Raw genomic sequence first — 24,920 nt, forward strand, 5'->3', positions numbered from 1 at the left:
TATTTTGGTCGCTTGTGTCTCGCTTTTTCTCAGCGACATGTAAATGGCGGCTTTGGCACCTAGTAGAAGTGGCTTGGGTGTTCCCCTGCGGTCGTAACAACAGGGCTGCCGGAAAGTAGATCCCGAGCCAATCCCACTTCATATCCCCGTCCCTGTCAAGATCATGCATTAATATTATATCCATTGCCGTTGTAGTACTAATTGATCATGCCTAAAGGACATAGCAATTACAAGGACCATAACCTTTTGTTATACTATGCGACGTGAGACACTGGAGACGGATGCCTCCTCCCCAAGGCATACAGTGATGAATATATTCCAAGACGTATCCAAGCTCTGCACATTTGTATGTCGCTCTCGTCCCTGCCTTCTTCTAATCGTTATCCATGGGGTTCAATGGAGCTGGTACTGACTTATACTTGGAGCAATTTTAAGTTCCATGTTGGGCCGCATCCGAAGCCTATCTCAGGCATGGTGCATGATATCATTCTGACGAATGTACATCAGCAACTACCAATGCTATATTTATATCGCCGCGACAGGTAGAGTCTTTGCTTGGAATGTGAAGTCCTCATCATGACTCCGATGTCGGTCACCTCCAGCGTTCTTTTGTTACGACTATTGTCTTACCCTAGCGGACGAGATATCGCTTGTCTGGAGAGCCAAATTGTCAGTTATCGGTATACTCTTCTTCGTCTTCATGTACACAGCACTCCTCAACACGGCGTTCATGATTCTTGGTCTACATTCCTGGCCAAGTTGGCAGTCTGAGCGAGTATGTCGCTTACTTTCCCTTCGTTCGCAGCTAACATAGCACGTAGAGGTCAGATGCGGAATTATGACACGCAAAAGTGGAAGATTGAAGTTTATCCACAGCTGTAGCATCCTTCTACGCACGCAAATGACATGTGACATACTCTTGCTTTCTACTGCTGCATGTAAGCCTATGCTCGTGTCTTCATCGAAATAGTTGATGATATGTCACCATAGTATTCGCCGCTCTTCGTGTGTACGCAATTTGTGACAGGCGGCTTTTGCCGTTTGTTGTTACATTGCTCCTTGGCTTGATCAACCCGGCGATCTCCATCGTGTGCTCATAATATATTCCTCTTCATGACGAAGGCTCATATTGACATAGTACACGTTCATCATCAATGAACCAATCCTGGTCACGTTTCCGCGATTGACCTGCGGCCTGCATACGCAAGGAAAGTATGTGCAGCTATATACCAAGTGAGTCCTCCGACCTCTCATAGCCTGTCAGACTCAGCGACGCTTACCATTACCCATAGATGTATGTACCTCTCTTCTCACAGTTTGCAAGGCTTGACTAACATACTATGGCAGTGATCCAAGGTGCACGGGGATCCTCCTTGCTGTTCGACTTGGTCGTCTTGATCATCACGTGGACGAAGCTCAGGGCTGCCGCGATGGATATTCGGAGCCAAGCGAGGGTCAGTGTTGTGCTGATCAGGGACAGTAAGTGTTTCCATACTCGTCCTGATGTTGTTGTTGACTTACTGGGTTGGATAGCAACGTTCTACTTCAGGTACGCAGCAACCTCGGTGTAAACGTAGTAACAAATACAAACAGTTCTGTGTAGCCTGCAGCGTATCGTCAATATTCTTGGAATCAGCAGGGGAAGCGTGACTGTTGTAAGTCGCGATCACTCCTACTGTCCGGGAACTGGCACTCATGACATGACCTGGTGAACAGTTTCTTGTACCCATATCGACCTGGATTGCAGTGTCAGTGTAGCGGCCTGCTATTTCGGCGAGACGTACTTATTCTAGAGTTATTTCAGCCTAACGTCTAGCCTCCTATCACGGCTCCTGTTCGACTTACGCAAGGTCGCTGCTGAAGGTCTCGGCGTGTCGCTTACGCACTCTATGACTCTTGCTTTTGCTGGTCCCGATCTATTTGTATTTGAAGATGACGTTACCTCCGATCGACATCTAGATGCAGAGGCGATCTAAATCATATCTTCGTTGTTTGCCATGGCATCCCATTCCTTCGATGATTGCCACCGCATAACAAGTGGCCACACTGACGTTCGAAATTCCACATCGTACGCAATGAACGTTATATATATGAAACAGAGGCTCTCGCGTACGCGGGAATGGTGCCAACGCGTGAAGTCGTGACCATAGTTCTGATACTTGGAGACGCGCCGTTATTTATGGCAGGTGGCGTAGTACGAAATCAACGTCGGAGTCCTCGAACATGACATGATGCTCTGTTCATGCTCTGCTCAAATGTAAATGTAGACTAAACTACTTGAAGTCCTCAAAGTGAGGTAGCTGACAGCTCCGTCTGGCGACGTCTGCGCGCCGGCATGTGCAGCCACTCCCAGGATTCGTCTGCCGGCCTGTACCCCTTCACATCCAACCGAACGTATCATGAGCTTGCTGAAACTGTTTAGAGCAATCGGTGTTCGAAATCAGGCTGAGTCAAATCGCGGTACGGCCCATGATGCAGATTCACTTGTACGCGGGGCACGTTGTCCTGGAAAGCTTTGCATTAATCAAAATTGAGCACAGCTCATCAATGTCCCCGTGGCACTTCAGCACGAGTAAGCAGTCAAGAAGGTTCTCTTGATTTCCTTCAGTCTGAAGAGCCATCCGGATTCTCAACAACAGCATTGCCAGCCAATAGGTCGATGGCTGATTCCAGTATGAAGTCAATAACAGGTGCTGTACATACCCTCTTTGACTGTCTCGTTGTTACATTCACGCCAGTGGTATGACCCCGCACGGAGAACTCCCCGCGGTAAGCCACAACACCGGGGCGAATGATGGCATCGGTGCATGGGATTGTTTATAGCACTGCCAGCACCTGATGGCTCTTCCCGAAGAGTTCGCCAAATTTACAGAGCTTAGCTATGCCGGTCGTATGAATAGGGAGTGGTATTGCTGTGTTCGTGTGTGACGTGTGGCCGGTGAATGTGCACGTCCAGGCCTTGCCGGGTCCTTTTGCTGTCTGTAAATCTGCGGTGGTCATGGGAAGTGATAGCTATTTGATCCGCGAGTTTATCGATTTCTAGCGAGGGCCATGATATCCAGCTGGCCGCCCTGCCACTGCATGAGACCGGCTGCTAACATGATGGGCGCAGAAGCATTGATGAGGATGTGCGGGATGGATTCAGGACGCGGCCAAGCAACTGTACCATCATGTTCAGTTTGTGACATCAGGAAGGAGTGAATCGGCGACGAACTTCGCTTGTATACACGCTCTTCATGGTCGAGTATTGGCGAGCCTTGCGAGTCTCTCATACAAGCTATCCCTGGCGATGACATCGCGCGCGGGCCTTCTTCGCTCATGACAGGTTCGAGCAGTTACGAAGGTGGTGTCGAGGGTTCAACACAGACTTCACCGGTAATTGTAGTCCGCTGTGTGATGTATGGCTCGAAATGCGCCTGAGGTGTACTGATAGGAGGAGCGGGTCAATTCACTGAGCGCGAGGCCCAGTGCATTGAATGGCGCGTTATAACTTTGAGTATTTGTTGTGAGTGCTGAATGTCTGAGCTAACGTAGTGACATACGGGTTCATTATATATGTGACCGCGCCACACAGCGCGATGCATCTGGAAGCTTCCAGAAAAGCTGGCCCGTCATCTCCGGGGGCAACGGTCGGTCCTGTCTTCTACCAACGTCTCCATGAAGACTCGGCCTTCTCCATTTCAGGCTGCGCGAGATGGGTGAGGATGCTGATAGCCAGAGGGAGACCGTCGGTAGCACATCGCTGATGGCGTCGGTTGTATGGATGGTTAGGAAGAATGATAGCGAACGCGTGGAAGCTAGATACATTGTTGGGAGGCTTGGCAGGAGTGTCATCACTGCAGTGGGAGAGGAACGTTCGACGGAGTGAAAGCAACCCTAGGGGTTATTTATACGAAAAAGTGCCACCATCGCCGGCGCTTTAAAGCGCACCGAGCGTATTGTTCTGGGAGTCGCCACAAGGCCCAATCAGGCGGAGTGGGTCCAAGCGTCCCGGCTAATTGTTTGTAGAGGCCAATGGGCCAATCTGTGAAAGAACGCTGATATCAACGTCGGGGCTTAGAGATTAACATTGGTAGTCGACTTGTGACGCGATGACCGTCAGCTAATAACATCGCTTATTTGCAAATACTGTGTTTTAGAGATGGGTGTGATGCTCTATATCATACATTTGGTCGGATTGGGTCAGGATAGATTGACATAGTAAAAACAAGACGCCACAAACAGACAAATTCTTCGTTTATCGGCGGACCTTGCGTCACAATACCAGTACCTCTCGCTCAGAGGTGCTTAGAAGCGATGCATCAGCTCATTGTCACAGCTGGAACGCAAAGAGGAGCTGGACAAGAATGACATCGCAGCGGGGTATCTACGTACATCTAGAAATATATGAGGTCTTATGCGCTTCACAAGTTGGCAGTACATACTAGGGTATGGTAGCATAACCTCATTCATATCCAAGTTTCTTCCTTTCTTCCTTGTCCCGCTCTGCAGCGCGCGCCTTTTCCTCGGCATCCCGTAGCGCGTCGTCCCACGCGACAAAGAGTTCAGAAAGCGTGTCTATTCGAGTGGCATACCGGTCCATGAGACCTGAAATACGTGCCTCTAGCGTCGCGGCTTTCTCTGCGTCTTCCTGATGGGCCTTCAACAATACGTCCAAACGAGGTTGAAGATCCTTGTAGTTAGCGAGCTTTCCAGCGCCAGTCACACCCTTATCCTCGAGCGTCTTAATCTCGCGGAGGTCGCGTTCTGCTGCCCGGATGTCCGGCTCCATCTCCGTGAGGAATGCTTCGAGCTCGCTGGATGACATGTTCTCATACGTTGGGGGCGCTGGAATGATGCCGGAGAGCGCAAACGCCGGAGTGAGGTACTGCGCGTGTTGGTCGTCTGCGATGTGTTCGGCATGTCATGTCAAGGATGGACGTGGGAGGCAGACATACAGTGTTCCATAAACCTGCGCAGCCCATCGTTGCTCTGCACAACGTCGTCCAACGTGTGCTGCAGCTCGGCAGCGCGTCGGGCAAGGGTCTCTCCATTCTTGACCTCGGTGTGCTTGCGGTCCGGGCCCTCTGGCCGCGCGCCATAGAGCAACGTCTCAAGCCATCTCAGACGCAGGTCAAGCGACAACGCAGGTGGAATTGAGGGTGGGGGTGGTGGGGTTGGAGGGATTGCTTTGGGTTGTTCTACCACTTCGAAGTCAAGCTCATGAATGGTGTTCATGGATCCCGAAGGTGATAGTGACATATGGGGTGGGGGCGAAGATGGCGGTGTCGATGCCAGAATTCGATGCCTTTGCACGTCGCCTAAGAATACACTGCCAATGGGACTATTCATGCCTCCGGGTCGGCGAAGGTGATGCAGCGCGAGAAAGTGGCTGCCAGAACGGCAATGATGAGAGAACTATGATGTAGTAGCCGTAAGTGGAGAGGATAAGTATTTTGCATAATCTGGATATACTTATGTAAACGAGTGACAACAAATATCCAAAGGGAGATAGTTATGCGTAACATCTTGGTAATGGCGTAATAGCATTCATCTTCCTCGTCGACGGCAGCGACGGCTTCCAGCCATACACACTCTTTCAATCACCGCACTCGGCGCATTGAGACTATCTGCCGCCCTGTACTCGTGTCTTGACTCAAGTCAATCTCAAACACGAACACAGCGCCCAGCTCACTCAGCATTGCACCGACCGGACTAGCGCAGGCGCGCCCTTTTATACTCATTCTCCGTCATCGCCTGGATGCACCTTACGAGCTCGTTTCGATAACACTCAATGTCTCTCTCGGCCATTACGAATCTCCTCGGGAGCTCAGCTGCTCCTGTGGCGGGCAAAGTGGAGTTGCCCGTCTCCGAAGACGAGCCTCTAGAAAGCGAAGGGCTGGCGGCTGAGAAGTGTGAGCTGAGGATTGAGGGGATGACATGTGGTGCTTGTGTTGAGGTGAGCAACACATTCCAGCCCGGTAAACAGCCGTTCTCAACGGCCCAACAGTCAATAGAAGGCATGCTCCGAACGCAGCCAGGCATCTATTCCGTCAAAGTTGCCTTGCTCGCCGAACGAGGTGTCGTCGAGTACGATTCAAACGTCTGGAACTCAGACAAGATTGTGAATGTGAGTTCCCATTCCTTGCCAGTCAGTCTGCTTGGTCGGCTTTGGTTGTTGCCTCGATCGTCGGTTACCCCCAGAGGCTGAAGTCCCCGACGGGTTTCATTCGGGTTAGCATGCTGCGAGGGGGAGCCTCCCAAGATGCTCGGCAACATACTCGAGGCTCCTGAAGATCGCTATGAACCCCGTTGAGCGGATGTCTGTCCTCCATCCGCACTTGTCGGTCGTTGTAAGGTTGATACAGAGTCACCTCCGACCCCTCACAGCACCTCAACTTCACCTCGCAGCAACGTTACATTCGACTGTGCAGCACGAGCCCCTCCCTATCGAGTATATGATGATATGCTACAAAGAAGTAGTGTGGCGGTATGCCCCAAGGTCTAGGCCGTTTCGGGTCTCTCAGTTATTCTTTGTATCTATTGTTCCCGACCGGTGAGGTCAGAGTGGGGAGGTAGAGAGCTCCTTGCGGCTAAGCTCGGGGCTCCCGCTACCTCGAATGTGTCGCAACGTTACAGCTGTCGCCTTTGTGACAGCTCGTGCTGTGCGATGCGGCGGCAATCGCAGAATCGGTGAAATTCTTCCAGTTGACCCCGTTATACGACCATCAATCGTTCATGCGATACTCACGAATTATCTATAGGAAATATCTGACATCGGGTTCGATGCAACAGTCATCCCCCCATCTCGCTCGGATGTCGTGACCCTCAGAATATACGGCATGACATGTTCATCCTGCACGTCGACGGTGGAGACACAGCTCAGTGCCATGCCAGGCATCAACAGTGTTGCCGTGTCGTTGGCAACGGAGACATGCAAGGTCGAATTTGACCGCACACTAACCGGACCGCGAGAGATGGTGGAGCGCATAGAGGAGATGGGCTTCGATGCCATGCTGTCCGACCAGGAGGATGCGACGCAGCTCCGCTCACTCACGCGGACGAAGGAGATCCAGGAATGGCGCGATCGCTTCCGCTGGAGTCTCGGTTTCGCGGTGCCCGTGTTCTTCATCAGCATGATCGCCCCCCGCATACCTGGGATCTGCATGCTGGTAGCATGGCGTATAGTCCCCGGTCTCTACTTTGGCGACATTCTTCTTCTATGCCTCACGACTCCTGCGCAGTTCTGGATCGGACAGAAGTTCTACCGAAACGCGTATAAGGCGCTCCGACACGGAAGCCCAACGATGGACGTCCTCGTCATGCTCGGCACGTCTGCTGCCTACTTTTACTCCCTGGGAGCGATGATCTACGCCGTATTCAAACGCGACCCTGACTACCACCCTTTCGTTTTCTTTGACACGAGCACTATGTTGATCATGTTTGTCTCGCTCGGGCGCTATCTCGAGAACAGGGCGAAGGGTCGTACGAGCGCAGCGCTCACAGACCTCATGGCGCTGGCGCCTTCTATGGCCACCATTTACACTGACGCCCCGTCGTGCACGCAGGAGAAGAAGATTCCGACGGAGCTTGTGCAGGTCAATGACATCGTCAAGCTTGTGCCGGGTGACAAGGTGCCCGCCGATGGTACCGTCGTTAAGGGCACCTCGACCGTGGACGAGAGCGCAGTCACGGGCGAACCCGTTCCCGTCCAAAAGCAAATTGGCGACAGCGTCATTGGCGGGACGGTCAACGGTCTCGGGACATTCGATATGCGGGTGACGCGGGCAGGCAAGGATACGGCGCTTGCGCAGATCGTCAAGCTCGTGGAGGAGGCGCAGACGTCCAAGGCGCCCATCCAGGCATTCGCGGACAAGGTCGCAGGCTATTTTGTGCCCGCCGTTATCTCGCTCGCTGTCGTCACCTTCTTCGGATGGATGGTCATCTCGCATGCTATTTCGGACACCGCGCTGCCGGAGATGTTCCGCATGCCAGGCACGAGTAAGCTCGCGGTATGTCTGCAGCTGTGCATTTCTGTCGTCGTCGTTGCGTGTCCGTGCGCGCTCGGACTAAGCACGCCCACTGCGATCATGGTCGGAACTGGAGTAGGCGCGAAGAACGGCATCTTGATCAAGGGTGGGCGCGCGCTTGAGGCCAGCAGGTCTATCAAGAGGATCGTGCTGGACAAGACAGGTACTGTGACGGAGGGGAAGCTCACGGTGGTCGACGCAGCATGGGTACCTGCCACCGATTACGAAGAACAGGTGGGAGCTGGCGAGGTCTTCCTGCGCGCGAAGTGCGCTGAGGGTCTCACTCGTGCGGAAATCATCGCTATGGTCGCTGCTACAGAGGCGCGGTCGGAACACCCTCTGGCCAAGGCCGTCGCCGTGTATGGCAAAGACCTCTTGGGCAAGGCTATCATGGCTATCCCCGAGGTCGTCATCGATGCCTTCGAAGGCGTTCCTGGTGCTGGGGTCAAAGCGACTATCACAATCACAGACAAGAAGGCACAGTACGTCGTGTATGTCGGGACAGCACGGTTCATCATGCAGTCCGACGATGCTCAGCTGCCAGAGGCGTTGTCAGTTTTCAATAGGGAGGAAGAAACACAGGGCCTCACTACCATCTTCGTGTCCGTATCTAGCCCCGCGATGCGTCCATCACCCGTCATGTCCATTGCGCTCTCGGACGCACCAAGGCCGTCGTCGATCCATGCAATCAAGGCAATGCAGGACTTGGGGATCGAGGTGAACATGATGACCGGCGATGGCATGGGCACTGCTCTCGCTGTGGCAAGGAAGGTTGGCATCAAGCCTGAAGGTGTCTGGGCGAACATGAGTCCCAAGGGCAAAGCCTCTGTTATTGTCGAGTTGATAGAGAAAGACAAGGGCGGCGTTGCAATGGTATGTAGAGAGTCGAGGTTTCTTGATCTTGATCTAACCCGCTAACGACGCTACCGGAACAGGTGGGCGATGGTATCAATGACTCGCCTTCGCTTGTAGCAGCTTCTGTCGGCATCGCATTGTCTTCTGGGACGTCAGTCGCGATTGAAGCAGCCGACATCGTGCTCATGCGCTCTGACCTCCTTGACGTTGTAGCCGCTCTCTATTTGTCCCGCGCCATCTTCTCGACTATCCGGCGAAACCTGGTGTGGGCATGCGTCTACAACCTGCTTGGCATCCCTCTTGCGATGGGCTTTTTCCTTCCATTCGGTCTTCGCCTACATCCCATGATGGCCGGTGCGGCCATGGCATTCTCATCTGTGAGCGTGGTTACCAGTTCGTTGATGCTGAAATGGTGGACACGGCCCGCATCGAGCGTCATGCCGGGCGAGGTGATCCCGCGTGAGACAGTATGGGACAGCCTGCGTTCTACGCTCGACGATGCAGGCAACGGCCTCAGAGGACTCGTCGGTGGCCGAAGACGATCTGGCTACAGTCAACTACCTGTAGAAATGAGCGAAACGGTATAAGGGGTATAGGGTGCAACATATTGGGGTTTCCGCTGTGTGTCGCATGTGTTTGCAGTCATCTTCCGTGTACATTATGGCTTTGTTGCTTGCTTACTTGTGATTCTGTATCCTAACAGTGCATTGGTTTAGTAGTAAATTGAATTGATGCATCTAATAGAGCTGATTGCCGAGGTCTGAGGGAGAGGGACGTCACTCGTTGAGACAAAATCTATATGGGTGCTTGTGGGCGTGTCCGCTGATCACATCTTGTTCCAAATCACGTTTAACAAAAGCCTGCCGGATTGAGGACACGGATTACGTTCAACTTCGACGTGATAAACAAAAGGATCTATTCATCTTAAGGAGCTGCCGGCGTATTGTCGGGACTCAATCAGACCACACGCGCCGCCTTGGAAGCTGACACGGAAGACGGAAAGCAGAGATATTGCGCCTGTCGTACTTGGAAGGATCATCACTTTGGTACACTGGTCGTCGATTCTGCGCTGGAGTTGGAACAGGAGCCAAACAACTCAGTGTCCGTACTGACAATGTCACGAAGATCAAGTTTCAAGAACGAAGCCGATGTCATAACGATGAGGTCTTGAAAACGAAACCATAGGGAGTCATGGCAGCAACTTCGTCAAGAGAGAGGTCGTGTCCGAAGCCGCTGATCGCAACAAGTCCACCGCAGCTCTAGAGTACTAGACCGAGTGCCCAAGTCGATCTTACCTAGACTTCAGTCCATGGCGCATGGGTTAAGATGTCAAAATACCATTTCGTCGCAAGAGGCCAAGTACATCACAAAGATCAAGTACGAGTGGCGACTGATCAAAGGGGGAAAAGAAGAAGAGGTAATCGCAGAAGGGGAGAAAAAAGAAACAAAATGGCTTTGCCTCGCAGCCAGTGTCTCCAGGATAACTTGCTGAATTTCTTCAGGAGTCAATCTGGTGAACGCGTCTAGGCAGACCGTGGTGAATGCGTCTAGGCGGTCTGCCTAGACGCGTTCACCAGATTGAGCCCATTCTCTTGCATGCGCTTGAGGAGAAAGCTGATGGGCGTGGCGTAAGCGATGTCCAAGGAAGGTGTTGCGCCAGCACCGCTAGTGAGGAGGCCGCCGATACGTCCGAGGCCATCGACGACGACAGAACCCGAGTCGCCCTTAGCTGAGAAGGGGCCGGACTTGGAGTCGAACGGAAGGATGGCCCATTCTTTGGAGGTCTCGGCTTTGTCGTTATCGTCGTAGATACGGGCGTAGGAGCAAATGTCGCTGGCACGGCCGACAGTCAGGTTGGTGGTGTTACCGCGCTTGATCACGATCAGGCATGGATCGTTGTTCTCGTCGAGTGCGGTCGGGTGACGCATCTCGTCGTCTGGAATGGTGCCCTTGAGCTTCAGAAGGCGGTCGCCCGGATACGTGAAGGAATGGGCATTCCGGGGATTGGAACACATCATACGAGAGAACTCGTCGACTGGGATGTGGGTACCGAGGTCGATGGCATTGCCATTGAAATTGTTCGCGTCGATCTTGGAGGCATCGATTTCGATAGCAGCCCAGTCCTCGGTATAACCCTCGCCGCTGCTGATGGGAAGAGAGAGGATCACATGGCCCAGGACGCGGCTCTCTGGGAGGTCCCAGTGAGTCAGAATGTTCTGGTAAAAGTCGTTAAGCTCTTCCATCACCGCCATCGCCTTGTCCAACTCGGCCTGGGCCTCCTGGCGCTCCCTGTTCGCTGCCGGGTCACCCTTCCCTTCAATCGCCTTGATACGCCTTTCCTGATACTGGGCCATAATTGCCTTGCCTCCGATCCCGGCCTTGATAGATTCGAGGTACTTCTTGAACGCCGCATCGCCGAAGAGCCTGACATCGCAACAGCGCTGGCTGTCGTTCTTATGCTCGAAGTGCTTGTTCTCATTCTTGTCCGGCGGGAAGACGACATGGCGAGCGGTGACGAGGAGGAGTCTCTCGGGTTTTCCGCCCTCTGAGATGAAGAAGCCGCCGGTATCCTCCACCCAAGGCGTAGACTGGGCACAGATGGGTAGACCGAGCGTAGTGGTAAAAGGCTCGCGAACATCGACAGTGCAGTCGGAAGAGTAGGTGGGCGTGAGGAGCTTGGGACCGGCCGAGCGGGTAACGACCGACTCACGGATCTCGACGTCGACGTCGGCGATATTGGATTCCACCAGCAGCTCTCGGCACGACGACGCCGTCATTGCCAGCGAGCGATGCGGGCATCACGCCGATCCAGAGAATGATGGGGGTGGAGGGCTCTCCTGCGTCCCAGACGCGGACGACATCCGTGCTAGTCCACTTCACCTTCATCGAGTCCAGAAGGGCGTGGAGCTTTAGCCAAGTCGTCTTCCCAGGCTTCTTTGAGCGCGTGGTTGCCGACCGCGCGCAGCTCCTTGATATTCCGATACGCCTCCAGGCCTGTGGGGGCCTCCCAGGGAGTGGTGCTAGTGCAAGCGACCAAAGCCGGGGCAGAGGGCAGACCGGCGTAGTAGACATTTGCCTCCATCTCGGACGGAGGGAACGGGAACATGATACAAGAGTTCTGCGGCGGGGGAATATTTGAGTCTAAAGCCTGAAAAGGTCGCGTCAGTCTTGGTACGATAGATGAGAACGAGCGTACCTCGATACAATGACTGAGGAGAAAAAGTGAGAAAGGGAGACAGGGGTAAAAGGGGAGCGAGGTTTATGTATGCGGAGGACGTACCACGTGCGGATGGACAGTGACGTCGGGATCGCGAGTAACGACCGCGGACGCTAAGCATCCCGATCGGGAATGTCAGAATTCGACAGAAATGGGTAGGGGAAGTCAAAACCTTTATGGGTGCTTGTGGGCACGTCTGTTGATCACAGCTTGCTCCGAACTTAGCATAGATTATGTAACTTAATCATAACAAAAAAGAAGCCGTTGGCGTGCTTTCGGGGGTCCTTCATACCACGCGTGCCGGCTGAGAAAGACCCGATATAGCTGACACTGACCACAAAATAAGAGACATTTACGGCCTGTCGCGTCTCCAGATAATCACCACATTTTGGTTCATTCGTCGCCGTTGTGTGTGAGGATAATCGGGGAGGGGTCCCACCGTGAAAACTGTCAACACGCTATGAGATCGTGCTGTGCTGGAACAGTGATGACAAGAATGAATAACAATTTGTTTAGACATTCTCTTCATCTAGGTAACGACCGGAGGTAACGTCTGGTGTGTCCATGACTGTGTCATCTCCAAGAGAATGTGCATCAGCGAAGGCAAGAGTCCCCATGGTGTGAGTGATGGACACGCCGAGGCCTTCCGCAGAGACCTTGCGCAGGTCAAAGAGAAGCCGTGATAAGAGACTGGATGTCAAACTGACACAGCATGAGCATCAGTATGTTTCACCTACCTAGAAGCTCTCTGATGTCACACTTACATTGCGATCCAGGTCGACATAGGTATCAACAGCTAATGGCTCTGTGTTATGAGTGTCCAAATAGCGATGTCGACTTCAACTTACGGAAGTAAGGCTTCCGATACTGATTCCAAGAATATTGACGATAAGCTGCAGACTGTGCAAAGCTGTTTGTATTTGTGACTACGTTTACATCGAAGTTGCTGCGTACCTGAAGTAGAAGGTTGCTATTCACCCAAGTAAATCAACGACAGCATCAAGAAGAGAGTAGAAACACTTACTGTCCCTGATCAGCACAACACTGACCCTCGCTTGGCTCCGAATATCCATCGCGGCAACCCTGAGCTTCGTCCACGTGATGATCAAGACGACCAAGTCGAACAGCAAGGAAGATCCCCGTGCACCTTGAATCACTGCCATAGTATGTTAGTCAAGCCTTGCAAACTGTGCGAAGAAGAGAAGTACGCACATCTATGGATGATGGTAAGCTTCGCTGACAGGTTATGAGAAGTCGGAGGACTCACTTGTCATATAGCTGCGCATACTCTTCCTGTGTCTGTAGGCCGCAGGTTAATCGCGGAAACGTGATCAGGATTGGTTCATTGATGATGAACGTGTACTACGTCAATATGAGCCTCTGTCATGAAGAGGAATACGTTATGAGCGCACGATGGAGATGGCCGGGTTGATCAAACCAAGGAGCAATGTGGCAACAAACGGCAGAAGCCGCCTGTCACAAATGGCATACACACGAAAAGCACCGAATACTATTGTGACAGGACATCAATTATTTCGACGAGGAGTCAGGTATATGCTTACATGCGGAACTGGAAAGCAGGAGTATGTTGCATACCATCTCCGTGCGTACGAGGATGGTACAGCTGCGATAAATCTCTTAGCTTCGGCTTCTACGTGCAACGGGTTTTGATACGACCTCTGCATGCGCGATCAGTGGTGAATGTTTGGAAAGCACACCGCTTACTCGATCTGATTGCCAGCTTGGCCAGGCATGTAGGCCAAGAATCATGAAGACTGTGTTGAAGAGTGCCGTATACCTGAACACGTAGAAGAGTGCCGCTATAACCGACGGCCTGGCTTTCCAAACGAATCGCACTTCGTCCGAGAAAGTAAGACAGTAATCATAGCAATAGAATGCTAGAAATATGTGCCATCAGAGTCGCCGTGAGTCCATGAACGAGCAAGGAGCTTACCTGTCGCTGCAATGTAGATATAGCACTCGTAGTTGCTGGCACATACTCGTCAACTCGACAGGCGCGACGCCACAGACATGACAAGGTACTCACAACTGCGCCAGGTACACGTCAATACCAGCTTGAGTGGAACCCATGGGCGACGACGAAGACGGGAGAGGAGAAACGAGACGAACACATCACATTATAAAGGCACGGCAATATACCATACTTCACCTGGCAGTCAGTACCCTCTTCCTTGCCTCGTGTACGTGATTGGCAAGCGGTCATGCCGAGACATTTCAGGGAATCCTTGTCGCTGATTGGCAGTGACGACCCCGAGGTTGTCTTAACGGCCTGTCAAGGCACTGAATCGATCAGTGGGTGCCTCGGATGTGAGGTGGCAATCAATTGGTTGCGTTCAAATGGCTGTTTTACTATCCCACGCATGTTGGCTGGGGTAGCAACAGGCACGACCCTTGTATTCGCGGCGCCTTTCAGTACGCTCTGTTCGGAAGATCTGAACAACGACAGCAGTGGCGTACAAATATGGAAGACTCGATGCATTGAGTGAGTACCCCTTCTAAATCTCAAGCGCTGCGCCAGAGTGCACATTCGGAAAGGGCTATATATCATTGAAGATTGTAGATGAGCAACGTACATCGCTCTCTATAGCAGCGAGGTGTACGTGTAGGTACTGAACTTAGCGCCGTGTACTAAATCGAGGTGTTGTGGTGACTTGTTTGTGTTTGTTGCCTGTTGTCCAAAGGCATCGCCCGCCAGCACTTAAACGAGTCTCTCCGACAGAGCTCCGATCTCTAAACAGCTCCCTTCACCCCACGACACTCCAAAATTAGTCATTCTTTGTACCGATATCCTTCAAATTTGGTAAGGGGACAGTTATCTCCAGGATCCGTCGAATGTATGCAATATTCCCACGCCTAGATCGTGAGAAATCATATTTGATCTACTCCCGAAACTGGCCGTTTCAGCCTGGATCCTGAGAGCAGAATAGACGATCCCTTCGACCTGCGCCGACTCCGGATGTTCGTGTCTGACGATAGAACCCCTGGGAGTGGCCTAGATCTTCCGCCAGCATCAAACAGTTGTGATGACTATTTCCACAAAAACCTCCTTACAGCGCTGGCGACTGACTATTACTGCGGTGCGCACGACACTACAACCAATGTCTTTCACATTTCATGTAGACTCCACTTATTCTCGGCATCGGACTCTAAAAGATAATGCATGCGGTGTGCAGCGCCTACGACGAATACTCAAAAATCCCTGAAAAGGGAAGAAACATAGTCTCCTCACTAGTAAGTGGCATGTACGAGGCGAGTCAACTGCAGACTTGAAACACAACGCCTGCGAGAGCCATGCACGCGGCCAAAGGGTAAAACACGTGTGTTGTCCAGTCCAAAAGGGGATCAGTAGTACTACTTCCCGCAATCTTATGTAAGAATGGGATCACCATCGCGACCAAAAGAGGATCTTCCGGGACGTTTGCCGCTGTCAAACGTCGACTTCTCGCCTTCATCGACGTCCCCGGAATAGTCATGGCTGGCTTCTTTGCAGAACTTCAGTACCTCATCGCCGTGGTGGCTCAATTATTCCCGCCGAAGTCCAAGTTCACCACCGACCAGATCCCGGACTTATCTGGGAAGGTTGCCATTGTCACAGGTAAGCAAGTGAACATTTCAGCACTGAATCGTGAGCTTATGAACGAGTCTTGGGAATCGCGAAGGTGGAAATGTAGGAATAGGCTATGAAACTATCAAGGTCGGCGCCATGGTTCTGTTTTAATATCTGGTACTGACCATTTCTCAGGCTTTGTTGGAGCACAATGCGAAGGTGTACATGGCGTCGCGCAGCCAAGAGAAGGCAGATGCCGCTATTCGAAAGCTGAAGGAAGAAACCGGCAAGGAGGCATTGTTCCTTGAGCTTGACCTGAGCAACCTCGCCGCGGTACGCAAAGCTGCCGAGGACTTCATGAGGTTGCTACACACGCCTGGATTTAATCGACTGTTTTACTGACTCCCACTTAGCAAGGAGTCTGAACTACACATCCTGTTCAACAATGCGTAGGTCCCATATGTCACAGAAACAAGACATACATTGATACATTGATTCGCACAGAGGCGTCATGTGGTGTCCAGTCGGCGAGTTGACCGCGAATGGCTATGACTTGCAGTTTGGGACGAATGTCGTCGGTAAGACTAGGCTTTTCATGCAAGACAGATCAAGATACTGTACTCACGCAGTCTGCGCATAGGCCACTTCTTCTTCACCGAGCTCTTGATGCCAGCTTTGCTAGCCGGTAAGGAGACGTCGCCAGACCACCATGCCCGTATCATCACGACGTCGTCTTCTGCGGCGTACCTGTACACGCTGAACTGGGATGCGTTCAAAGACGGTCCTGAGCGCAGGAAGGTGTCTACGGAGAACTTGTACAGCCAGTCAAAATTCGTGAGTGCGAGACGATGTGCAGCGCGACCTCCCCGGATGACAGGATGTCGCGGGACAGGCAAATGTGGTCGTGGCTCGTCAAATTGCTAAGCGGTACGCGGACAAAGGCGTGATCTCTATATCCCTGAATCCTGGTCAGTCGACAACATGGCCAAACGAATGTGTTAGGATACTGACGTGAAATGACACCTCTGAAGGTGGTATCGATACTGAGCTGCAACGCTATGTCCCGGGAACAAAGCGCAACGTGATGGTGAGGACGCACGTAGGATGATATGATAGAAAATCTAAAATTGACTATATCGAAGCGGAAGCTCATACTGAACCCTGTGCCGATGGGTGCGCTGACGCAGCTTTGGGCGGGAACCATGCCGGAAGCGCTCAATCACAATGGCAAGGTAAGCATTCGGCCTATGTGCTATACTGTGAAACACTTTGCTGATGAGGACTTAGTTCTTGATACCATGGGCCAGAGTGGGCAGTTGCAGGACAGAAGCGTATGATGATGCTCTTGGGGAGCGGTTGTGGGCATGGCTCGAGGAGCAGGTTAAGGACCAGTAATTTGTTTGTATGCAAGTTCCCGTGCTCGCTGATGTTGCCAAGAGTTCATGATTCCCATACGCGATTTTGTCCTTGCGCAGTCTGTATGTGTCGTTCCGCCGGGCACTGCGGCGACGAATTAGTCCTCGTATGTCACTAAGACGACTGTGTTCAGACAGGTTGAGACATGGACGCATCTTGGCTGACGACCACGTCAGATCCCAGGCGAGAACTCCACGAGAAATAGCCAGCCAATCAAAGAATGTGGAGACAATCGCGACAGCCGTCATGCGCCGAGCGACATATGGACCCGGATGTATATATTGCTAGAGCGTATGTGCATTGAGTATCGTGACCTGAACGCATGTGTATGCCAGTCACAAAAGTCATGTCTGACGCTTCACCCACGTCGCGCAATCGGTGTACAGGGAACACCTCCGACGGTGCCTTGGAGAGGCGAAGGGGCAAAGCGATGTGTATGACAGCACTGAATGCTCTCGGCAACCAATGCAGACGTGTCGACATGTGCAAGATCTGATCGGAGCCATGTCAGACGCAGTTCGCGAACGTGCCTCTGTGTGCCTAACGCTCGCGGGGTGCAACGATGGCGCTGGTCCAGGGTTCGATCACTTGCCTGGCATAGTTAGCCTGCACGCGGAGATGTTGAGACTTCGCAGCATGGGAGCATGCAGGCCGGGTTCGGAGGCCCATGGAGCGAGATCTATGAAAGACGATCAAACGATCATGATCGCGCGGACAGGTCTGAGATGATGATCCGCGAACTGAGATGAAACTGCGCGACATTGCGGCGCGTGCCTGGCGTGAAGATGAGCGAGTAATGCTTAGGTTTGTTTGAAAGGTAGAGATGTCGAACAAGTCAAGATCTTGAGGAGGCTTGGCGATATGGGCGGTGAAGCGACGGCGGTAGTAACAGATCTAGGAGCACGTCTGACTTCGCGGGAAGACACGGGTATGTGACATCCGCGTTCTCCTTGCTATTTGCTTGATTTCCAAGGCGTGTTATCCCATGACATAGCCCGGGTGCGATGCGATCAAAGACCTGATTCAAACGGTAGTGGCCGGACCATGAGAGAACGCTCCGTGATTGATGTTCACCCACTTATCAAATTGAGTTTGACTGCGAAGGTCGTCTGTGCTCTCTAGGGCAGCCTACTACTTGCGGACACGTCGCAGAAGTTCGTGGATTCCATTCAATTGTATTTCTTCGAAGTACCCATCCGGAGGAGCTAGAAGACTAGGAGTATGAGCTTCGCGGCCTCACGCGATCAGATCCATCAGAGAAAACCCCTGGACATGGGAGGACGTGAGTGCGCCGTCGGTCGCATCAACATCAACATGATAGAATGTCTGTTCGGCCTCGATGTGCGACGTGTCATGAGTAACTCTCACGAACACTTCGTCGTGGCGTGATACGAGAAAACTCTCGGCGATTCAGATAGGTCTGCGCGGACGCGGAGAGCTCGCGATGATACAATATTCAAGCTATCGGATTGTCATTGCGCGTGAACATGTGAGGCCTGGGAGTCTGCAGCGGGCCGCCCTGTGAGAAGCTCGCGCTTGAAGTCGCCGCCGGCCGACAAGACGGGCGAGAGACCCGTTCTGGAGAAGCGGGGGGTTCTAGCTGCTGGCATACGTGGGCCTTGGCTCGAGGTCATGCAGGCAGGAACGGCCGAGAAGCGCGCCTGGGCAACGTTCCACAGGAACTGAGCATTTGCAATACGGGGGCGCTGGCCGTCGCGTGTGTCGTGAAAGACGAGCAGCGCGACGTCGAGGTTGTCTGCGGCGACGTGCTTGCTGTCGAGGCGTGAGCGGGCGCAGAGCCGCATGGAGACGAAGGCGGTGGGAGGGTCGCGGACCTGGAGATGTTCTTGTTCCTGGGCTGGGGCGCACAACTGCCTTATCCGATCGAGAGCTCTCAGGGGCGTCTTTGGAGCGGCCACGTGCGGGGACGGATAATGTTGTTTGAAGGCCGCCGACGCGTTGAATAGAGCAGCGGGGACATTGTTCATGCTGGGGGTGTTTGTGCGCTGTACAGGGTGACCTGCGAGGGAAGAATGGGGGCGGGAGAATGGCGGGGAAAGGGTGGGAAGAAGGAGGACATTGGAGCGGAGAGTGTAGCGGCGGTATGATGGTGGGAGACGTTCGGCTGCGGGGTTGTTGTAGTTTGGTTGCGAACGACCTGATTTTTTGCTCAAGACGCTATTCACGCGCTGGAAACTTGGACGAATGCTGGCCGATGAAGGGCGACAATTCTTCTAGCTGGGCACCCAGGAACGAGACTGCAAGCCCGCAGAGTATCCCCGCCAGCCATCAGCATCAGACGTCGAGTGGTCATCAGCTTCGAGAGCCGTCTGCACTCTCCTCCCGCTCCCTCCTGCCCAAATCTAATACGTTCTCTGCCTCCTTCCGCTCCGTTTTCCAACGCCAGCCCTCCCGCGTTCCCTCCTCCAACTCTCTTCGCTCATCTCACTCCGCCGCCTCATCCTCCCACAACCCCGCGTCCTACCCGAGCGCTGACCCCCGCTTTTCCCACCCGTACGCCGTCATGGTCGCCGCTCCCCTCCCCGTCGTTTCCAGCCATGACGCGACCGACGACGAAGATGAGTGCCCCGTCTGCCTCGAACCCCTCAGCTTCAGCTTCAGGCTGCCTGGCGAGAAACCGCATATCGTTCCAGAGTGTGGGCACGCGTTGCATGAGGTGAGCGAACCCGTCATGCTTTTTTTTCCCATTCCGTATAGTCTGCTTTGTTCTCCTTACTCCTCCGCCGATATGGCTGTGACTGCGAGCGATCTGCATGCTGTAGCATCCGCGGTCGTCAGATCGCGCGTCTGCACCCATCGCCCATGTCGAGGTACGCGGGCCCCGTCGATCCTACATCTGTAGGCCCACAGCCCTCGCACAGATACCTGGGTGTTTCCATCTCTCGATGGTGATGCTACCAGAGCACATTACGTCGCGGTATGCGTAAAGTCGTGCACAGCCCGCTGCCGCCCCGCCATCATATAGCGCTCGTCGCGCACGCAGCGTATTCATCGACTGTTTTGTTGCCCAAACCGCCCCACGCTCAGTGAGGAACGGCAAGCAGACAGATTGGTCCCTGCCTGTTGTGCTGAGAATCGTGGCAACGGCCTGTCAGTGGTTGTCGGGATGTCTACCGCAATGGTATAGAACCGCATCCAAGCTGTTGTAAACCGTGCATGGCGTTACATGCCGAGCACTGTTTTTGGCAGCGGGGATGTACGACTTGTCTGCGTTCCCAGACACCCTGGGATCATCAATATTCCCTGCTTCGCGCATATATAGAGCTTGCGTCTGCCGTCGTGTTCCATGGCGGGCCGTCGCACGTCATTCTTGGGAACGCGTTGTATCCCCGCGTTGTATCCCCAATTGCTATAGCGGCACAGCCTTTTGGCTCCGATGTATCGTTTGCCCTCATGCTTATCGCGCAACCATGCACGTGCTAATGTCAACGGTCGCGTAGGCATGCTTTACGGCCGTATACGGCCCACCGCCCGCCCCCTCGAGGGCGGGCAACGTCATTCGCAAATCAAACCTCGGTGTATGCGGTGTATGCCGGCGGCCAATGAAAGTCGGCGACGGTGATGGGGGGAAATCAAACAGTATGTCTTCCGTCTTCGGGTAGTGGGATACGACTTGACAGATCGCAACAGAACTCGCCGCGCTCACAGGCATGGGCAACCCCAACGGCGCGTCGCTCTTCCCCGGCCGTGACACGCCCTCGTCCGTGCGCTCCTTCAACCCGCGCTCGCCGCACGGGCAGCCACCACAACCATATGACCCGACGCAAGACGACCCCGTCGAGCACGAGCACCACGCAAAGGCGAGCGCGCCGCAGCCAGACCAGTCGCACTACATCGTGTCGCCCTCCATCCAGGTCCGCTCCGAGTTCGCGAGCATCACGCGCACGGGCGAGTCCAGCCAGCCGCTGACGTGCATAGTCGTCATCGAGCTCCCGGGCAAGCGGCTCAGCTCGCACGTGCCGGGCTCGGTCATGCACATGTCCGACGCGTACCCACAACGGGGCGCCGGCGGCTACCAGCCCGACGCGCGCTCGGTGCGCTCGAGCCCGATGCCGGAGTATGCCGGGTCTGGGCACGGCGGCATCCCCAGCGACCGCCAGTCGGGGCCCGGGTCACAGCACATGTCGCCGGTGTCGAGCCACGAGCGGCACCTCTCGCCCGCGGACGACATGTCCCCGCCGCCACACCACCACGCGCACGCGCCGCCGCCTCCCCCCGAGGAGTCGCCGTTCAACGCCATCACCGAAGATCTGCGCGCGCGCATCATCGACTGGAAAGGGCACCCGCTCGCGGGGCTCGGGCCGCTGCAGATGTACGACCTGCTCTCGGTGCGGCGCGACGCGATGGTGCGCGAGTTCTACGTGTACCTCTTCCGCGAGGCGATCATCTGCGTCGTCGAGGAAAAGCGGCGCACGCTCGGCCGGCTGTTGTCGACCGCGTCTGGCCAGGCGGGGTTCGGGGAGGGCCCGGGCCCCGGGCAGAACGCACAGCAGAAGGGTGTGCTGCGGCTGAAGGGCCGCATCTACATTCGCCACATCAAGCAAGTCACGGACACGAGTGTCGCAGGCGAGCTGAGCCTCACGATTGACATGGAGGACGAGCGGCTCGACTCGTTCATCCTCATCTTCAAGGACCGCCCGTCGCTCGAGACGTGGAAGGCGCACGTCCAGGCGCTCGTTGCGGTGTACCAGCAGCAAAGCGCCGCCGCACAAGGCCGCGACTCAACCGGGGGGCAAAGTTCAGTGGGCGGGCCAGACCTAGAGGAGTTCGGCGGGAGCGCGAAGGCTGCGCGGATGCTGCACGAAGAATTCGGCGGGAGCCAGAAGGCGATGCGCATGCTCAGCGGCAGCACCGGGACAACGGTGAGCACGACGGACAGCCTCCTGCTCAACGGCTCCGCGCGCTCAACGGCTTCCTCGCACACGTCCTACGGCTCTTCGTCCTCGCAATCACACTCGGCATACCCGCACGCGCGCACGCTCCAGCACAAGCTCAGTACGCTCGAGGAAGACGAGGAGTTCAGCCGGTATAGCTCGCCGACGCCGCTCGTCGCACCGCACATGTCTGCAGGCCCGAGCAACTCGCTTGCGCCGCTGCCGCACCCGCCGCTGGACCTCATCCTCGTCGTGAGTGTGCCGTCGCCAACGGCGACGCCGAGCACAGCGGCCCTCAAGGTCCGTGTCATCCGCGCATCGCTCGACTTCATCGTCGCATCGCTCGGCCCGAAAGATCGTCTGAGTTTGGTGACGTTCGAGGTGGGCATCGGTGGGAGGGTCCGCAAGACGCCGTTCCTGTCCCCCGGGAAGCCGCAGAGCAAGGCGAGACTGCGGAAGTTCGTGGATGAGATCGGGCGGAGAGAGGACGGCACACCCTTCGAGGACGAGTTCCTGGTTCGAGGATCGCAAGACGACAAGACGGATGTAGTGACCGCGGTCAATCACGGTATGTGTCCCCGTGAATACACTTCCAGGCTTTTTAGCTCAGACTCTTCATATGCATTGACAGGTCTGGACGTCGTTTTGCAGCGCAAGTCGCGGAACCCCGTGACGGGAATGATCCTCGTTAGCGATACCGCTGAGACGACACGGCGCGCTCAGATGGATCTCGTCCTTGCGCGGACGGAAGCTGCAAATGTACCAATCCACTCGTTCGGCTACGGACGCGCACACGACCCCGCATCGCTCTGGCTAATGTCAAACCACACAAGCGGCACATACACGTTTGTCAAGGACTGGTATGATCTTCGAGACTGCCTTGCGGGCTGTATCGGTGGCATGATGTCTATTGGCCTGCTACACATGAAGCTGCACATGAAGATCGTTGACGGGCAGCGTTTCCGCATCCGCAAGATCTCAGGCGGACCGATGGCAATTCTATCCTCAGACGGGCGTGATGTTGACGTCGAGCTTGGCGAGCTGCGCTATGGCGAACGCAAGGAGATGCTTGTCGAGTTGGAACTTGATAACAGCGATGTCATACAATCGCCAATTGCTGCTCTCCAGAATAGCAATCAAGCGCAGCGGCCCCTCAACGCAACGGATCAGTTTATGGGCCGCATGGGGCTCGACTCATTGTCCATAGCGGACTTGCCAGATCTGGCAGATGGCATGATGGACCGTATGATCGACGAGGTCCCCGTCTTCGAAGTCGACGGTTCATTCTTCGACCCTGCAGCCGCCAAACACGTGTCGCGGTTGGCACACCCCGTCCTCCTGACTGTCACCCTTCTACCCAACAGCGGTAGCCGACCACGCACACCAGCAGCCAACGGATCCGATCCCGTCATTGTGCGCCGGAGGATGGAGCTGCTCGCTTCAGACATGATTACCCGTGCCCTTGTGCTTGTGTCGCGGAAGAACCTCCCGCAAGCACAGAAGCTGCTCAGCGAGACCCGTCGTATATTGCATACGGTCCTTCAAAACATCACGCAGTCGCTACCGCCGCCTAATGCTCAAGGTGGTACGGCGCGCAACCGCAAGGAGATACTCACGCTCTCGGCTGTACGCGCTATCCAAGCGGTCCTCCAAGATATGCAGATCCTGTCGGAGGCGCTAGACGACAATCCCGACTTCTTTGCTCATGATCAGCGTAACTTTGGTGCTCAGCAGGTATGTAACATGGCCTTGTCCCAGGGCCGATTTGCTAATCGCCCCTCCTTCTGTCTTAGGCAATGGTCCTCCGTGACCAGAAGAGCTGGAGCGGCCGCAGTGCGATTGAACGCTTATTCTGGACGATCGACAACTCCATCGAGCTGGTCTCTCGAAGTACTGACTGGGTCGCACGCGAATAACCGCTACCCCTGCCTCTCCTTTAGTGTCTTCTATTTCCCTTTGCGCTTCCTCATTCTGGAACCGTCGTTTCGTAGCTATATATTGTGTCCCCTGTTTTGCAAGCTCGCCCACACCGTATCCTTTTGGCATCATCTCTTGTTCTCTATTGATCTCTTGACTTGGCAGTTCCGAATGTCCATCTTGTTGATACCAGTATACTTTGCCTCGCAACGTCGGGATGGGCGGTGTTGCAAGGCTTAATTTCGGGCTGGCGTCATACCTTTATGGGTAGAGTACGTCGCTTGTCTAATATCCCCCCTAGGGAAGATGTTTCCTTGTACGGCTACTTTCATAGAAATTCGTATGCAGTATGACCCATGTCAATACATCTCTCTCACACATAGCATGCTGTGCACTTGACAATATATGATGGACAGCACACGCAGTCTCTGCCAACTTTGTCAAATCAGTAAGTAGAATCAAACTTATTTTGCCCAAATGCGGGTCGATTGGTTGTATTTGATTGTCGCTCAGGAAGCCCGGAGCTCGGGGAAGTGCGAACCAATATGGCTAACTGCATCACCAGCGTAGCATCCACTATCTCCTCAGATTATGGTTTCACATCCCATATTAGCTTGATACTTAGCAGTGTTGAAGGCGTACACTGCGTCAAGATTTTGCCAAGGCGGCGTCAGGACTATAGAGATACTGAACGCTACGGTGGAGCTGACTTCAGATGACAGGGAGGCGGGGGGTCAAATCCGCGAATATAGCTATCTCTGGATTTGGATGGAACCTCACCAATGTCCAACCAGGAGAGATAATAGCGTAGAGAACGGACCTTAAGCGACAGGGCTGTGAATTTCAGGCTGACTGCTAATGTACAGTCAACAATTAGGAAGTAGGGGATGTCTTCCCGCAGGATCTGGAGGTATACATACTTTGAAGTAGATTCGTTATGTTGGTCTGTGCAGTTTTGCGGGACAAAATGCAGCCTTCATTTTTCAAGTGCGGAAGCGGTCGGTCGTCTGATCGCGTTAGCAGAGCGCGACGCGTCGACTCAT

The 24,920-nt window shown here is 54.1% G+C and overlaps 7 protein-coding genes across 7 annotated transcripts; 4 read left to right on the plus strand and 3 right to left on the minus strand.

Annotated features, from left to right (window-relative positions):
• Positions 1-700: 700 nt before the first annotated feature.
• On the plus strand, positions 701-1,976 carry POSPLADRAFT_1137829 (hypothetical protein; the record flags this gene model as incomplete). Its single annotated transcript, XM_024484839.1, has 7 exons — positions 701-775; positions 991-1,005; positions 1,139-1,233; positions 1,293-1,294; positions 1,348-1,485; positions 1,594-1,655; positions 1,794-1,976. The coding sequence occupies 7 exons, from the start codon at positions 701-703 to the stop codon at positions 1,974-1,976; spliced, it is 570 nt and encodes a 189-aa protein (XP_024340717.1).
• A 2,468-nt stretch (positions 1,977-4,444) lies between these two features.
• Positions 4,445-5,145, minus strand: POSPLADRAFT_1079472 (hypothetical protein; the record flags this gene model as incomplete). The annotated part of the gene is made up of 2 exons (XM_024482980.1): positions 4,445-4,884; positions 4,938-5,145. Coding segments are annotated over 2 exons (648 nt in total), but the record flags the coding sequence as incomplete, so codon positions are not given.
• Positions 5,146-5,773: 628 nt separating this feature from the next.
• Positions 5,774-9,613, plus strand: POSPLADRAFT_1065374 (hypothetical protein; the record flags this gene model as incomplete). The annotated part of the gene is made up of 4 exons (XM_024481936.1): positions 5,774-5,938; positions 5,990-6,109; positions 6,744-8,882; positions 8,945-9,613. 4 exons carry the CDS (start codon positions 5,774-5,776, stop codon positions 9,449-9,451), a joined length of 2,931 nt encoding a protein of 976 aa, XP_024340719.1. The 3' UTR covers positions 9,452-9,613.
• A 798-nt stretch (positions 9,614-10,411) lies between these two features.
• POSPLADRAFT_1137271 (hypothetical protein) lies at positions 10,412-14,172 on the minus strand (the record flags this gene model as incomplete). The annotated part of the gene is made up of 15 exons (XM_024484777.1): positions 10,412-11,619; positions 11,745-12,012; positions 12,061-12,073; positions 12,145-12,194; positions 12,600-12,783; positions 12,846-12,877; positions 12,930-12,991; positions 13,100-13,237; positions 13,294-13,295; positions 13,349-13,443; positions 13,494-13,554; positions 13,678-13,760; positions 13,807-13,979; positions 14,036-14,070; positions 14,129-14,172. 15 exons carry the CDS (start codon positions 14,170-14,172, stop codon positions 10,412-10,414), a joined length of 2,448 nt encoding a protein of 815 aa, XP_024340720.1.
• Positions 14,173-15,573: 1,401 nt separating this feature from the next.
• Positions 15,574-17,121, plus strand: POSPLADRAFT_1073673 (hypothetical protein; the record flags this gene model as incomplete). The annotated part of the gene is made up of 10 exons (XM_024482632.1): positions 15,574-15,697; positions 15,762-15,796; positions 15,845-16,011; positions 16,063-16,098; positions 16,154-16,227; positions 16,290-16,483; positions 16,542-16,617; positions 16,681-16,736; positions 16,792-16,881; positions 16,937-17,121. 10 exons carry the CDS (start codon positions 15,574-15,576, stop codon positions 17,042-17,044), a joined length of 960 nt encoding a protein of 319 aa, XP_024340721.1. The 3' UTR covers positions 17,045-17,121.
• Positions 17,122-18,537: 1,416 nt separating this feature from the next.
• Positions 18,538-19,053, minus strand: POSPLADRAFT_1054557 (hypothetical protein; the record flags this gene model as incomplete). The annotated part of the gene is made up of 1 exon (XM_024480533.1): positions 18,538-19,053. One exon carries the CDS (start codon positions 19,051-19,053, stop codon positions 18,538-18,540), a length of 516 nt encoding a protein of 171 aa, XP_024340722.1.
• Positions 19,054-19,098: 45 nt separating this feature from the next.
• POSPLADRAFT_1065376 (hypothetical protein) lies at positions 19,099-23,876 on the plus strand (the record flags this gene model as incomplete). The annotated part of the gene is made up of 6 exons (XM_024481937.1): positions 19,099-19,167; positions 19,473-19,742; positions 20,527-20,676; positions 20,707-22,528; positions 22,592-23,694; positions 23,754-23,876. The coding sequence occupies 6 exons, from the start codon at positions 19,099-19,101 to the stop codon at positions 23,874-23,876; spliced, it is 3,537 nt and encodes a 1,178-aa protein (XP_024340723.1).
• Positions 23,877-24,920: the final 1,044 nt, after the last annotated feature.

The sequence above is a fragment of the Postia placenta genome (genome assembly GCF_002117355.1).
Source record: "Postia placenta MAD-698-R-SB12 unplaced genomic scaffold POSPLAscaffold_4, whole genome shotgun sequence".
Lineage (NCBI taxonomy): Eukaryota > Fungi > Basidiomycota > Agaricomycetes > Polyporales > Adustoporiaceae > Rhodonia > Rhodonia placenta.